This window comes from Prorops nasuta, unplaced genomic scaffold (assembly GCF_024137725.1).
Source record: "Prorops nasuta isolate Cenicafe-Biocafe unplaced genomic scaffold, Cenicafe_Pnas_1.2 PNAS00021, whole genome shotgun sequence".
In the NCBI taxonomy this organism is placed as follows: domain Eukaryota; kingdom Metazoa; phylum Arthropoda; class Insecta; order Hymenoptera; family Bethylidae; genus Prorops; species Prorops nasuta.
In genome coordinates this window covers 3,764,205-3,775,142 of record NW_027116818.1, presented here as the reverse complement: position 1 = coordinate 3,775,142, position 10,938 = coordinate 3,764,205, and the positions used below count along the sequence as shown (strand labels likewise).

Here is a 10,938-nt window from a genome sequence, read left to right as displayed (position 1 = left end):
GAGCGCAATTGCGAGTAAGGTGGAGGAGTTATTTTAGCGGTACATACTGAGGAACGGACGAGGGAACATGACGGGTCGTGGCAATTTGGCACTGTCGTCGCGTGTGCTCCATCACAACTAGACACATCTTGCTGTCTGAAAGGATATACATCCTCGCACACATACACATGCTCGAATCATCAGAGGGAGCGGAACTTGTATCGGATGCCCACCTGGCGGATAGCACAACGCAGCAGAGAGAATAGCGCGCAGTCTAAAGCATAAACTACAATTAGCGGTAATCCGCGTGACACGGGCATGGCACCCTTTGCGCATATTAGAGCATTAGCTGTCGACCCGCACCATCCAACCGTATGTCATTTTGCAACGTGATCCTGTCTCCTCTCATCCTCAAATCGTTAAATTCGCCGAGTCAAGATATTCTCTATCGGATCCGATATCCCTTCATGGCTGAGCCTACAAGAATTAAACAATCACCGATAAACGTTTGCGAGGTAAATATTGTTAAATATGTAGGATCTTTCACAAGTTTTTTCCGCCAAATCTTCTCTCAAATACCTATTAGATCGATGAATTAACTATAATTCTCGAATGCACCAATATGAATCATGGATAAAGGCTTGTGAACTTAATATACTAGGGTTTTCTCTAACTGCGACATATAGGAGATTTCGTGTTATTTGACTAAAGTGCTCGGTATTACCATATTCCATTTAATTTCGTGTTAAACATAGCTCTAACCAAGATTAATTAAAAGAACATATTTATATCGAACGGTATATAAAAGTTATTAAACTGAAAAAAGTGATTGGACCTGAGAGATTTAAAATTTGATTAAACGCGGGAACAGGTAAATCCTATATCTATAGTTAAATAATACGAATCCCCTATATGCTGACGTTAGTGAATTATACCCTGATAGTTAATGAAAATGATTTGTAAAGACATTTTCCACGGAACTCTTCTCAAATGCTAATGAAATATTCAATTTAATATGTGTATATTTATAATGATAGAGTTCTTTAAAAACTCGCCAGGTATCATCATCCGTAATTTAGAGATCGATAAATTTCTCTCTATTTGTGGTAAGTGGCTCCATCGTTGGTCAAAACTGCAAAACTTAACATCAAGAGTATGACACATTCTCCTCACGAGTGAAATGGTACCTTTTACTACTTTATATCTCTTATGAGTAACCGAACCGATAAGACCTAGAACTTCAATGTAATTATAATAATTTTTCAGGGGAAGAAGCAAATGAAGCACATACCAACAATATACAAGTGGAGAATGTAAAAAAAACCAAAGAAGTTTGTATTATAAGGAGAAGCATGATTATATTGAAGTTAATCGGCAGGAGAAATTTGAACATGAGTAACAGGACTAAGAGAAAGGATGATAAAGAAGAAAGTGAAATTATCTAGATTCAATAATAGCATAGTCATTGTTATGAAAGTATCGTCCATCCGTATTTATTCATCCAATAAATTCATTTAATGAAAAAGCCAAGAAACATGTTTGCTTCGTTGTAGAATAGAAATAGTTTATAGATTTTTTTTAGTTGTGTGTGACAATCTATTTTTATATTAAGTGGGCTGGAATCCATAGACTGGCATTGACAAAACTTTAGGTCCTTCAGGATCTTTTTCACAGACAAGTGTCAATAATGACTAAATTAATCTAGTGGAACCAGTTTAGCCAACTCATGATAATAAAAGTACTCAAGCAAACACATTGTAGGTAGATTGGGTAACTTTGAACTGAGCTGAGCTCAACAATTGAGGGCTGCGGGCAGCTGTAGTACTCCCACAAATTTGTCCTGCTTTTATCACTTTACATCGTTTCATGCGTTTATGAATCTGCCTCAACAACATGGTGAGCATGAGCAACGTTAAACAAAAGTGTAATTGGAATAAATCTCTTCGCGCTGTGTTTCTACCAGTTCTGCCTGTACTTTAAATATCAATACTTCAAAACATTAGTGATCTCTATATTATGCCTTTTTTCCAACTAATTAATTATAAATGAATAAATCATTTATTATACATGCTTTCGTATCAAACACTTACTATTCCTTTATTAACACAAACTGTTTCTTTTAATGTTTATTGGTTGGTTACTGATTCTTAATGCTACAGTCGTTTGGTATAAATCATTTACATACCTCCAAAAGTAAAATACAACATTGATAGGTCATTTACTTTCACAGGTATTGCTTAAGCATTCACTGAAGCTGTGACTAAGGAAATGGATAAATAGGTTAGTACGGTTAATATTTCTTTAGTGATTCTTCAAATGCATTTATTACGTCGTTCCTTCTCACCAGTTGCTCATATGACTATATTCTATCTCTACAAATTGTTACATCTTGTTAAATCAAATTTATCTTCTTTATAGTCCTTCAATCCGATTAAAGCCCGTTTAGTCTTTCACCTGTCGATAGGTGAAACCCAACCTTTTACATTCCTTCCTCTTACTGAATCCAGTAACTAATAATTGACGTCTAATTCTTCCTAATTAAACTAACTTTCTTAATTATGCCCTCTTGTTTATCTTCTATTAAATTTAACCACCCATTATTCCAGACAAATTTATCTTGTTTACGATTTATGTTTTAATTCCTTTCATCTTCTTCCTCCCCCTCTTTTTTTGCTACTTTAAATAATATCTCTTAAAATAAATACATTTCAATCGTATTCTGGCTTTGACTACATAACCTACGATATTTCTTGTCCATCCAGATATTTCTCCCCCAACCAGAAACATCTCGCAAATCGCAATAGTTGTAAGACTTGTAACTTGTAAGACGCAATCTCTTTACTTTCATCCTTTTCCAGAAAAACCTTTCCTGTGAGAAATGCTGAAGTATGCGACGCCTAACGGCTAACCATGCAATTAACGTAACACATACATGAACCATGTGAGTGAGAATGCGTGTGAGAAAAATATAACTAGTATTTCGATCTAGAACCCTGCAAGGTTCAAAGTTTTTTAAAAACTGATAAAGAATGACGTTATAGAGATAAAAGTTCAATGAACCAAATATAGGGCGTTTGAGGAACAAAAGTAAATAAAATCAACCACTTTTATTTATTTATATATAATTTCAGAAAATTATAACCAATAGAGAAATTTCGTTTCACTGACGTAAATGACATAATCATGTTAAGTTTGTGGTACGAAAGTAACGATTTTTCCTTCCGTTTGTTCTTTTTTTTTTCATAAAAGTTTTTTGCAATCACTTCCAGCAATTCTTATTTAATTATTGATGATTGCAACGGATAACTGTTAATAGTAGCGGAAAAGGGGTGGTAGCCGCAACAACACTCGACAGTTTATCAGAATGGGTTTTGATGTCAATCGTTTCCGAGGAGAAGTGGATGAAGAATTAATTTGCCCAATTTGTTCTGGCGTCTTAGAGGATCCGGTACAGGTACATTAATTCCTAACTTATACAAAATTGTTGGTAAATCTTACAGCTAACAATGATATTTCTCGTTTATCTAAACTTAACCTTACTTTTCACATAGATCAATTGTAAATATGTTAATACACTTTTCATACAAACTCTCTTACTAGCTTTTAAGAACTGGCAGGTGAGTAATGTGTTACAGGCTCCTGTATGTGAACATGCCTTCTGCCGTATCTGCATAAACGAGTGGATTAATCGACAGCCGACCTGTCCATTGGATCGGACTCCAATTACATCAGCGCAGCTTAGAGCAGTTCCAAGAATCTTAAGAAACCTTCTGGCCCGGCTTTGCATTAGTTGTGATAATATTCTTTTTGGGTGCCAAGCAGTGGTCAACTTGGATGGACTAATCTCTCATTTAGAAGAATGTGAATATAACCCGAAAAGGCCTGTACCTTGTGAACAAGGCTGCAGTCTTGTTATTCCTAAAGATGAATTGAAAGATCATAATTGTGTCAGGGAACTTAGAAATCTCATACAGTCGCAACAGCAAAAGCTAATGGAAATGAAGAAGGAATTAGGAGAGCAGCAGTTTCAAATCAATGAACAAAGGCGGGAGATACATTTGCTGAAAGATTTTATGAGGGCAATGAGAGTTTCTAATCCTGCAATGCGTGCTATTGCTGATCAAATGGAAAGGGATGAAGTAATGAGATGGTCAGCAACACTTCCACGAGCAAAAGTTACTAGGTGGGGTGGAATGATTTCTACTCCTGATGATTCATTACAGGTATAGCATTTAAAACAGATATTTAATTTAATAATATTATTCCTTTTAACATTTATTTTAATCATATATTACAGAGCATGATCAAAAGAGCTTTGTCAGAGCACAACTGTCCTCCTCACATTATTGAAGAACTTATGAAAAATTGTCATGAGAGAAAGTGGCCACCTGGCTTAAATTCTCTTGAGACACGACAAAATTCAAGAAGGCAATATGAAAACTATGTGTGTAAGCGTGTTCCTGGAAAGCAGGCAGTTCTGGTGTTACATTGTGATAACACACATATGCCTGAGGACATGATGGTTGAACCTGGCTTGGTAATGATATTTGCCCATGGTATAGAATAAAACTATTTTTGATACATAAAGTGGTAATATATAGTTAAAAATATTTGATTGTCCATTGCACTATTGAACAAGTACTTTCTTTTTATACAGCATTTGTTTTTTTTTTTTTTTTTTTTTCTTGTATATATTCCATGTACTGAATTGACAAGTTCAATAACTTAAACTGAGTTAAGTATATAAAATACATCTATTGTGATATATGATTATTGCCATTTGTAAAGCCTATTTAATTGCCTAGGTTTTTATACTGTGATATAATATATATTAGACAAATTTCTGAGCAATGTATGTTGATTCACTCTAATTATTAAATATTTTTATTAAAAGACTATCATTTCACTTATATATATTTTTCACTATTAATCATATATATTTAATGTTATAAAAATTTACAATGTAGCTTGTAAAATTACAAGCATTTTGACATTTGAAAATTGCATAAAGAAAACTAGAAGATATAAACATATTATATTTGTAAAAATATAAAAATAAATTGAAACATGTAAATAATACATTTTTATATCTTTAGTTGCTAATCTCATTGTCTTTCAAAAGAACAAGTGTTTTAAAACAGAAGTTTGTCACTTATAAATAATGGAAGAGGTGTGTGAGGTATATGTACGAATTTAACAAAATAATTATGATAAGTTTACTAGAATAAAACAAAAAAGTGATCTTCATATTTTTTATGTTATGGAAATACTATGGCTAATCATTTTTGATGACTAAATTCCAAGCAGCTTTTCTTTGACTGTTTCCAAGTAAATTATAAATGTGATCTTGCCCTATATTAACATTTTACGGTAATGATTATTATACAAATTTTATATTAAAATTTTATATAATAACTTTGGCAATAAATGATTACATTAAAAACTTCTTGTCAGTTATATAAGATTATACATAAAATCTAGGAATTGAACTTTAGGATAATAATAAAATCATTTTCCATCATTTTTTAAATACTTTATTTAATATTCTGTTATCTACAAATATTTTTAAATATATGTTAATGTGCTATACAATTAGTTAAAATAAAAATCCTTTTAACTGTACTTTGGCAATTCCTCCAAATAATGCTCATCTAATTTAACATCTCCATACTGCTTCTTATAATATTCTTCGTATTCCTTTTTTGCCTTTTCTCTTTGGGCAAAATATTTTGGGTAAGCAGCTTTTTCTATAGGATCCCAAAAATCAAGAACCCAATCCGGTACATGATCATGTCGCTCATACAATATACCTCCTGGGCTATCACCAAATATTTTCTGCACAGGATGCCAATTTGAATAAAGCTCTTTCTCTCCTTCTAATAATTTCATTTTTACTAAACGTGAATCCTTAATATCTTTATTGGCATCAAACCTTGCTCGTATCTTTACAGCTTCTATCCTACAATAAGATTTGTAAGAGAAAATACAGTGATTAAAGAATGTAGAAGACTTTGTCATTCATTACTTAAGTCCTACATTATATGACTGCTTATAATCTTTTATGAACCTACTATTTGTTCTTAATGCAAATACTACCTAAACTTTGCGCGATCTGGGTTCCAGGCTTCAGCATTTCGCACAGCTCGTTTATAGAGAGTTAAAACCCTTCGATTGAGTGATACTATGCCCAGTACTGGTAGCTTCCCTATCAAATGAGCTTTATCCATTTTTTAAATTAATTTACTTAATTGGATTTGCGAATATCTCTAATTTGAGTACTCTAAGTATGACACAGTACAACACTAATAATACACATAATAATAATATCCACTAATATCTCTGAGTGAAAGGGCCAACACACGACCAAGTATGTATAGTTAAAGCCGATTAGTTAACCATGTATAGTTCGCGTGACAGGAATTATACCATTTTAATCCATGGATCCAAAAGCACACCACTCTGTGTAAAGTGTACATACATATGTATGTATGTATGTAAACGCTACCTTGCGCTAACTGGAGCCTGAGCATTGAGCAATCACACCGACTAGTATAGGGACCGTACACATCAACACAATGACAGTGAGATGAGAATGTGTATTGGTGTATATATATGCATACTATCAGCGCAAACTATCGGTCAATTTTCGCAGTTTTTGAGTGTAATTTATTTATACGTATATAGTTACACATTGACACTTCTCTATCATTGTGTTGATGTGTACGGTCCCTATAAATTTGGTTTTCGCCAATCAGTCCAATCTGATATACATATGAGGTGCTCAGTGAGCGCTCACTGAGCAGTTGTGTGTTTTTGAACGCTCCCTTTAGACGTGGTCACAGTGGTCACACTGGTCAATGACCAGTAACTACAGTGGTGCCACACAATGACGCCGGTAATATTTTACCAAGTCGTCTTTTTCAAATTCTTGATCATTTCGATATTAACGGTTTCATTTAAGTTGTGGCTTGCCATATTTTACGGTTTTATATTTACATATGTATAATTTCATTTTATTTTCCAAAGATATGCATTCCAGTTAATACTTGTTAACTGTTTTTGCTTTAAGTATATTAAAAATTAATATTAACTCTCTGAATAGTTTATATTTATTTGACATATACGCATTCATTGTTAAGACTGAATTTTAAGTGTAAGGTTTTATATGAAAGCCCATAATATAATATAATATTTAGCATAACTTGACTTTTTTCCAAGCAATTTTTATTAAATCAAGTTTGCATAAAAATTCACGATGATTACATGTATTTTGATGATTTAAAAATTAAGAGTGAATTTTTTTTAGATGTCTGATGATACAGTAAGAGTAGCTGTTAGAATACGACCTTTGGTACAAAGTGAACTTGAAAAAGGATATCAAAACTGTTTAAACCTAGTACCTGGGGAGCATCAAATTCAAGTAATCAATACAGATAAGGCATTCACATTTAATCATGTTTTCCCTCCTGAAACTGATCAAGAGGACTTTTATAATACAGCTGTCAAAAATATGGTCTCCAATATTTTTCAAGGTATAGTACAGATTTTTACGGAGTACAATGTATAAAGTGTAATTAAAAGCTATAAAATATTTTAATAGGTTACAATGTTACAATACTAGCTTATGGGCAAACAGGCAGTGGTAAAACATATTCGATGGGTACAGATTACAGTTCAGTCGAAGACTTAGGTGTTATACCAAGGTCTATTGAAGAGATATTTGCTGTAATGCAATCAAAAGATGATTGGGAGTTTAATGTCAAGGTTTCTTTTATGGAACTGTATCAGGAGCAGCTGTATGATTTATTAACAAATAAGCAACGTAATCAGTCTATGGTGGATTTAAGAGAAGATTCAAGGGGTATTAAAGTGGTTGGTGCAACTGAGCAAACTGTTAATAGTGTACAAGAAGCATTAGACTGCTTGAAAAGAGGATCTGAAGGCAGAATCACGGGTGCAACTGCTATGAATATTAAAAGTAGCAGAAGCCATGCAATATTTACTCTATGTATACACCAAGAACAGAAAGGAAATTTAAATTCAGCTACAACAGCAAAGTTCCATTTGGTAGATTTAGCTGGGTCTGAACGTAGTAAGAAGACTCAAGCCACTGGAGAACGATTTAGAGAAGGTGTTAATATTAATAAAGGCCTCCTTGCTCTTGGTAATGTTATTTCTCAGTTAGGAGAAGGGGGATCAACTTCTTATATTGGTTATAGAGATAGTAAATTAACAAGATTGTTGCAAGATTCTCTGGGTGGTAATTCAATGACATTAATGATAGCTTGTGTCAGTCCTGCTGACTACAACATGGATGAGACAGTTAGTACATTAAGATATGCTGATCGAGCTAAAAAAATTAAAAATAAGCCAATTGTTAACCAGGATCCACACATTGCCGAAGTTAATAGACTTAACAAATTGGTTCAGGAACTGAAATTTGCTCTTGTTGATCAAGCTGTTGGGGATACCTGTGTTAATGAGAATAAGAACTTGAAAGAAAAAAATATAGTGTTGCAACAGAAGGTAAGAGATTTAACAAGAGAGTTAAATAATAAATTTTTGGAAATTGTTTGTATGTATGAAAGGGCAGAAATGGCCGAGAAATCGAGGGATCAAATTCAATCAGAAATGACAATGGTTTTGAAAGATTGCGAAGATCTCTTACAACTTTTTAACACTAAGACTGATAATTATGAGGAGCATTATTCGAAAATAAAACTTATCCATTCTAAATTATTGGCGAGCCTTCAGAATACCCACAATCAGACGTACGAGGAGTTCCGGAATGACGAACCAACCATATTAACTGAAACATATGTTTTGTCAACGAGTAAAAACGATTCTGTAGATTGTCAGCCGGATGACGATGAAAATATAAATGAAATAGACGAGAAGCATGAAGAGCATACTTTAAATCAGGTAAAGCGAAATGAGGAAGTTAATAATATTAATAAGGAGCTGGCAAAGAAACAAGAGCTTGTGTCCAGACTTTTAAAGGAGACATCTCAATTGACAGTAAGCACACAAGAAGTGCAAGAAATGGAGCAGGAATTAAAAACTCTTCAAGCGGAAAAAGAGGATCTGTTGAAAATTTTGCAGACTGTTCAGACAAACAATGCCTGCTCGAAGTTAGCGGAGACGCGCAGAAAGAAGGTTCAAGAGTTAGAAAAGAAAATATCAGAACTAACGCAAAAATGCTTAGAGCAGGGTAAGGTCATTAAGATGAAAGAGAAATCTGACCAGCAGCTAAAAAACTTGTCAAAAGAAATACAAGATCTTAGACAGACAAGAGTAAAGCTGATTAGACAGATGAGAGCCGAGGCAGAAAAATTTACAAAATGGAAACATAGTAAAGAAAAGGAAATGATGAAGCTCAAGGAGCAGGATCACAAACGCCTCAATCAAATGGCAAGATTAAAAAGTGAACATCTCAGAAAGGAGAATGTGATGAAAAGGAAAGTTGAAGAATATTCGGCCATTAATAAAAGGCTCAAGGATGCTCTTGATATTCAAAAAAAAGCTACTCAAAGGAGGGAGAGATTACATTCAAATAACAAAGAAAACATTGAAACTTGGGTGGAGCAAGAGCTTAACATCTTAGTTAGCACGGTGGATGCAAAGTTGTCCTTGGAAAAGTTAAAAACAGATAGGACAGACATCGCTGAGCAATTGAAAACATTGAAAAACGAAGATCCAAATAATTCTCGGATTTCAGAATTGGAGGAGATGATTGTTTTAAGAAATACGCAGATTGCGGAGCTTCAGCGACAGATTTTGGAAGTTGATCAGGAGAACCGTGCAAACACAAGATGGAATACTGTCCAGACCATGGCGGATGCCAAACTGGCGGTAAAACGGCTCTTTGAGCTTAACGCCGAAAACTGGAAACAATGGAAACAATCGAAAGAAGAAATGGAAATTTTAAAGAGCCAATTGGAGATATATAAAAATCGCTGTGATACTTTTGAAAACGAGATGAAAGTTATTTCCTTGTCAAAAAAGAAGAGACAAACAGAGAGAATTGCTGAAAATAATCACTTAACCTATAGTATTTCAGATTTAATCGATGATAGCATTAATGAAGAGAATGATGATATAAATAAGGATCCGGACTGGAAAAATACGCCGCTTTACAAGAGATTGCGGAAATTGAAAGAGGTAATTTTTAAAGCATTTTGACAAATAAAGTAGGTAAAAAATGTAAGTTTAAGCTGTAACTAGTAAATTTATATTTTTAGGATGTGCCCTACAGACCTAATGTTAAAAGATCTTCTGATGGGGAGGTCAAATGCTCGTGTAAGACAAATTGCTCCACACGTTTATGTACTTGCAGGAAAAATGGTGCAATTTGTTCTAATTGCAATTGCAATTCCGAAATATGTGAGAACCGGGACAAGGAAAATGTAAGTAAATATGAAAAAAAAAAATAAAATAAATGTATTACAAAATTTTTAAATGTATATTAATCAATATATTCTATTATAAATTCATTATTGAATATTTCAGGTGTCTCGTGTTTTATTCCATTCAAAGGATGAAATAAATGCATCAAAAAAAGCAAGGTGAGTTTTTTAAAATACCTACATTTACTGAAATAATTTTCATATTTGTCATTTTATTTATTGGTTTTTGTATTGTAGGCTGATAGACTGATTCTTGCATTAGCGCGTTCGACATTGAGTCAAATGATTTAATTAATCATACGCAGTACTTGTATATATTATACAATGCAGATTAATGTGTTTTTAATCATTCATAATTTAATATATGTTTTTATAATAAAATTTTTTACCACTAAATAAAGCAGCGAAGTTTTTCTTCAATCCTTAAGTAGCTGTTTATAATTTCACTTCAGTATAAAGATCTGTAATTATATAAAACAGATAGCATTAAGAATATTAACGAGTGCGTCAATACTTGCTTTTTTTTGTCAATCATTATTCAAGTCGGTTAACA

General features: G+C 33.2%; 3 protein-coding genes across 7 annotated transcripts; 2 read left to right on the top strand and 1 right to left on the bottom strand.

The window, feature by feature from the left end:
- Window positions 1-68: 68 nt before the first annotated feature.
- elgi (E3 ubiquitin-protein ligase NRDP1 elgi) lies at window positions 69-5,401 on the top strand. Of its 3 annotated transcripts, none has more exons than XR_010823864.1 (5): window positions 69-494; window positions 1,038-1,162; window positions 1,246-1,875; window positions 2,210-2,259; window positions 2,838-3,715. XR_010823864.1 is itself a non-coding variant. In XM_066739726.1 (5 exons), exons 3-5 carry the CDS (start codon window positions 3,344-3,346, stop codon window positions 4,544-4,546), a joined length of 966 nt encoding a protein of 321 aa, XP_066595823.1. In that variant the 5' UTR covers window positions 1,627-1,875; window positions 2,210-2,259; window positions 2,838-3,343; the 3' UTR covers window positions 4,547-5,401. The 3 variants fall into 3 exon arrangements, 2 of the variants coding, with proteins under 2 accessions (XP_066595823.1, XP_066595824.1); XM_066739726.1 differs by lacking the exons at window positions 69-494; window positions 1,038-1,162 and adding an exon at window positions 4,277-5,401 and having other exon boundaries at window positions 1,627-1,875; window positions 2,838-3,433; window positions 3,597-4,202; XM_066739727.1 differs by lacking the exons at window positions 69-494; window positions 1,038-1,162 and adding an exon at window positions 4,277-5,401 and having other exon boundaries at window positions 1,630-1,875; window positions 2,838-3,433; window positions 3,615-4,202.
- Window positions 5,402-5,497: 96 nt separating this feature from the next.
- On the bottom strand, window positions 5,498-6,394 carry ND-B22 (NADH dehydrogenase (ubiquinone) B22 subunit). Its single transcript, XM_066739728.1, has 2 exons — window positions 6,076-6,394; window positions 5,498-5,938 (listed from the first exon to the last, which is right to left on the bottom strand). Exons 1-2 carry the CDS (start codon window positions 6,204-6,206, stop codon window positions 5,593-5,595), a joined length of 477 nt encoding a protein of 158 aa, XP_066595825.1. The 5' UTR covers window positions 6,207-6,394; the 3' UTR covers window positions 5,498-5,592.
- Window positions 6,395-6,940: 546 nt separating this feature from the next.
- On the top strand, window positions 6,941-10,781 carry Klp3A (kinesin-like protein 3A). 3 transcript variants are annotated; one of them, XM_066739590.1, is made up of 6 exons: window positions 6,941-7,132; window positions 7,286-7,511; window positions 7,601-10,140; window positions 10,221-10,385; window positions 10,489-10,544; window positions 10,623-10,781. In XM_066739590.1, exons 2-6 carry the CDS (start codon window positions 7,286-7,288, stop codon window positions 10,633-10,635), a joined length of 3,000 nt encoding a protein of 999 aa, XP_066595687.1. In that variant the 5' UTR covers window positions 6,941-7,132; the 3' UTR covers window positions 10,636-10,781. The 3 variants fall into 3 exon arrangements, with proteins under 3 accessions (XP_066595687.1, XP_066595686.1, XP_066595688.1); XM_066739589.1 differs by having other exon boundaries at window positions 7,580-10,140; XM_066739591.1 differs by lacking the exon at window positions 6,941-7,132 and having other exon boundaries at window positions 7,383-7,511; window positions 7,561-10,140.
- The last annotated feature ends 157 nt before the right edge of the window (window positions 10,782-10,938 follow it).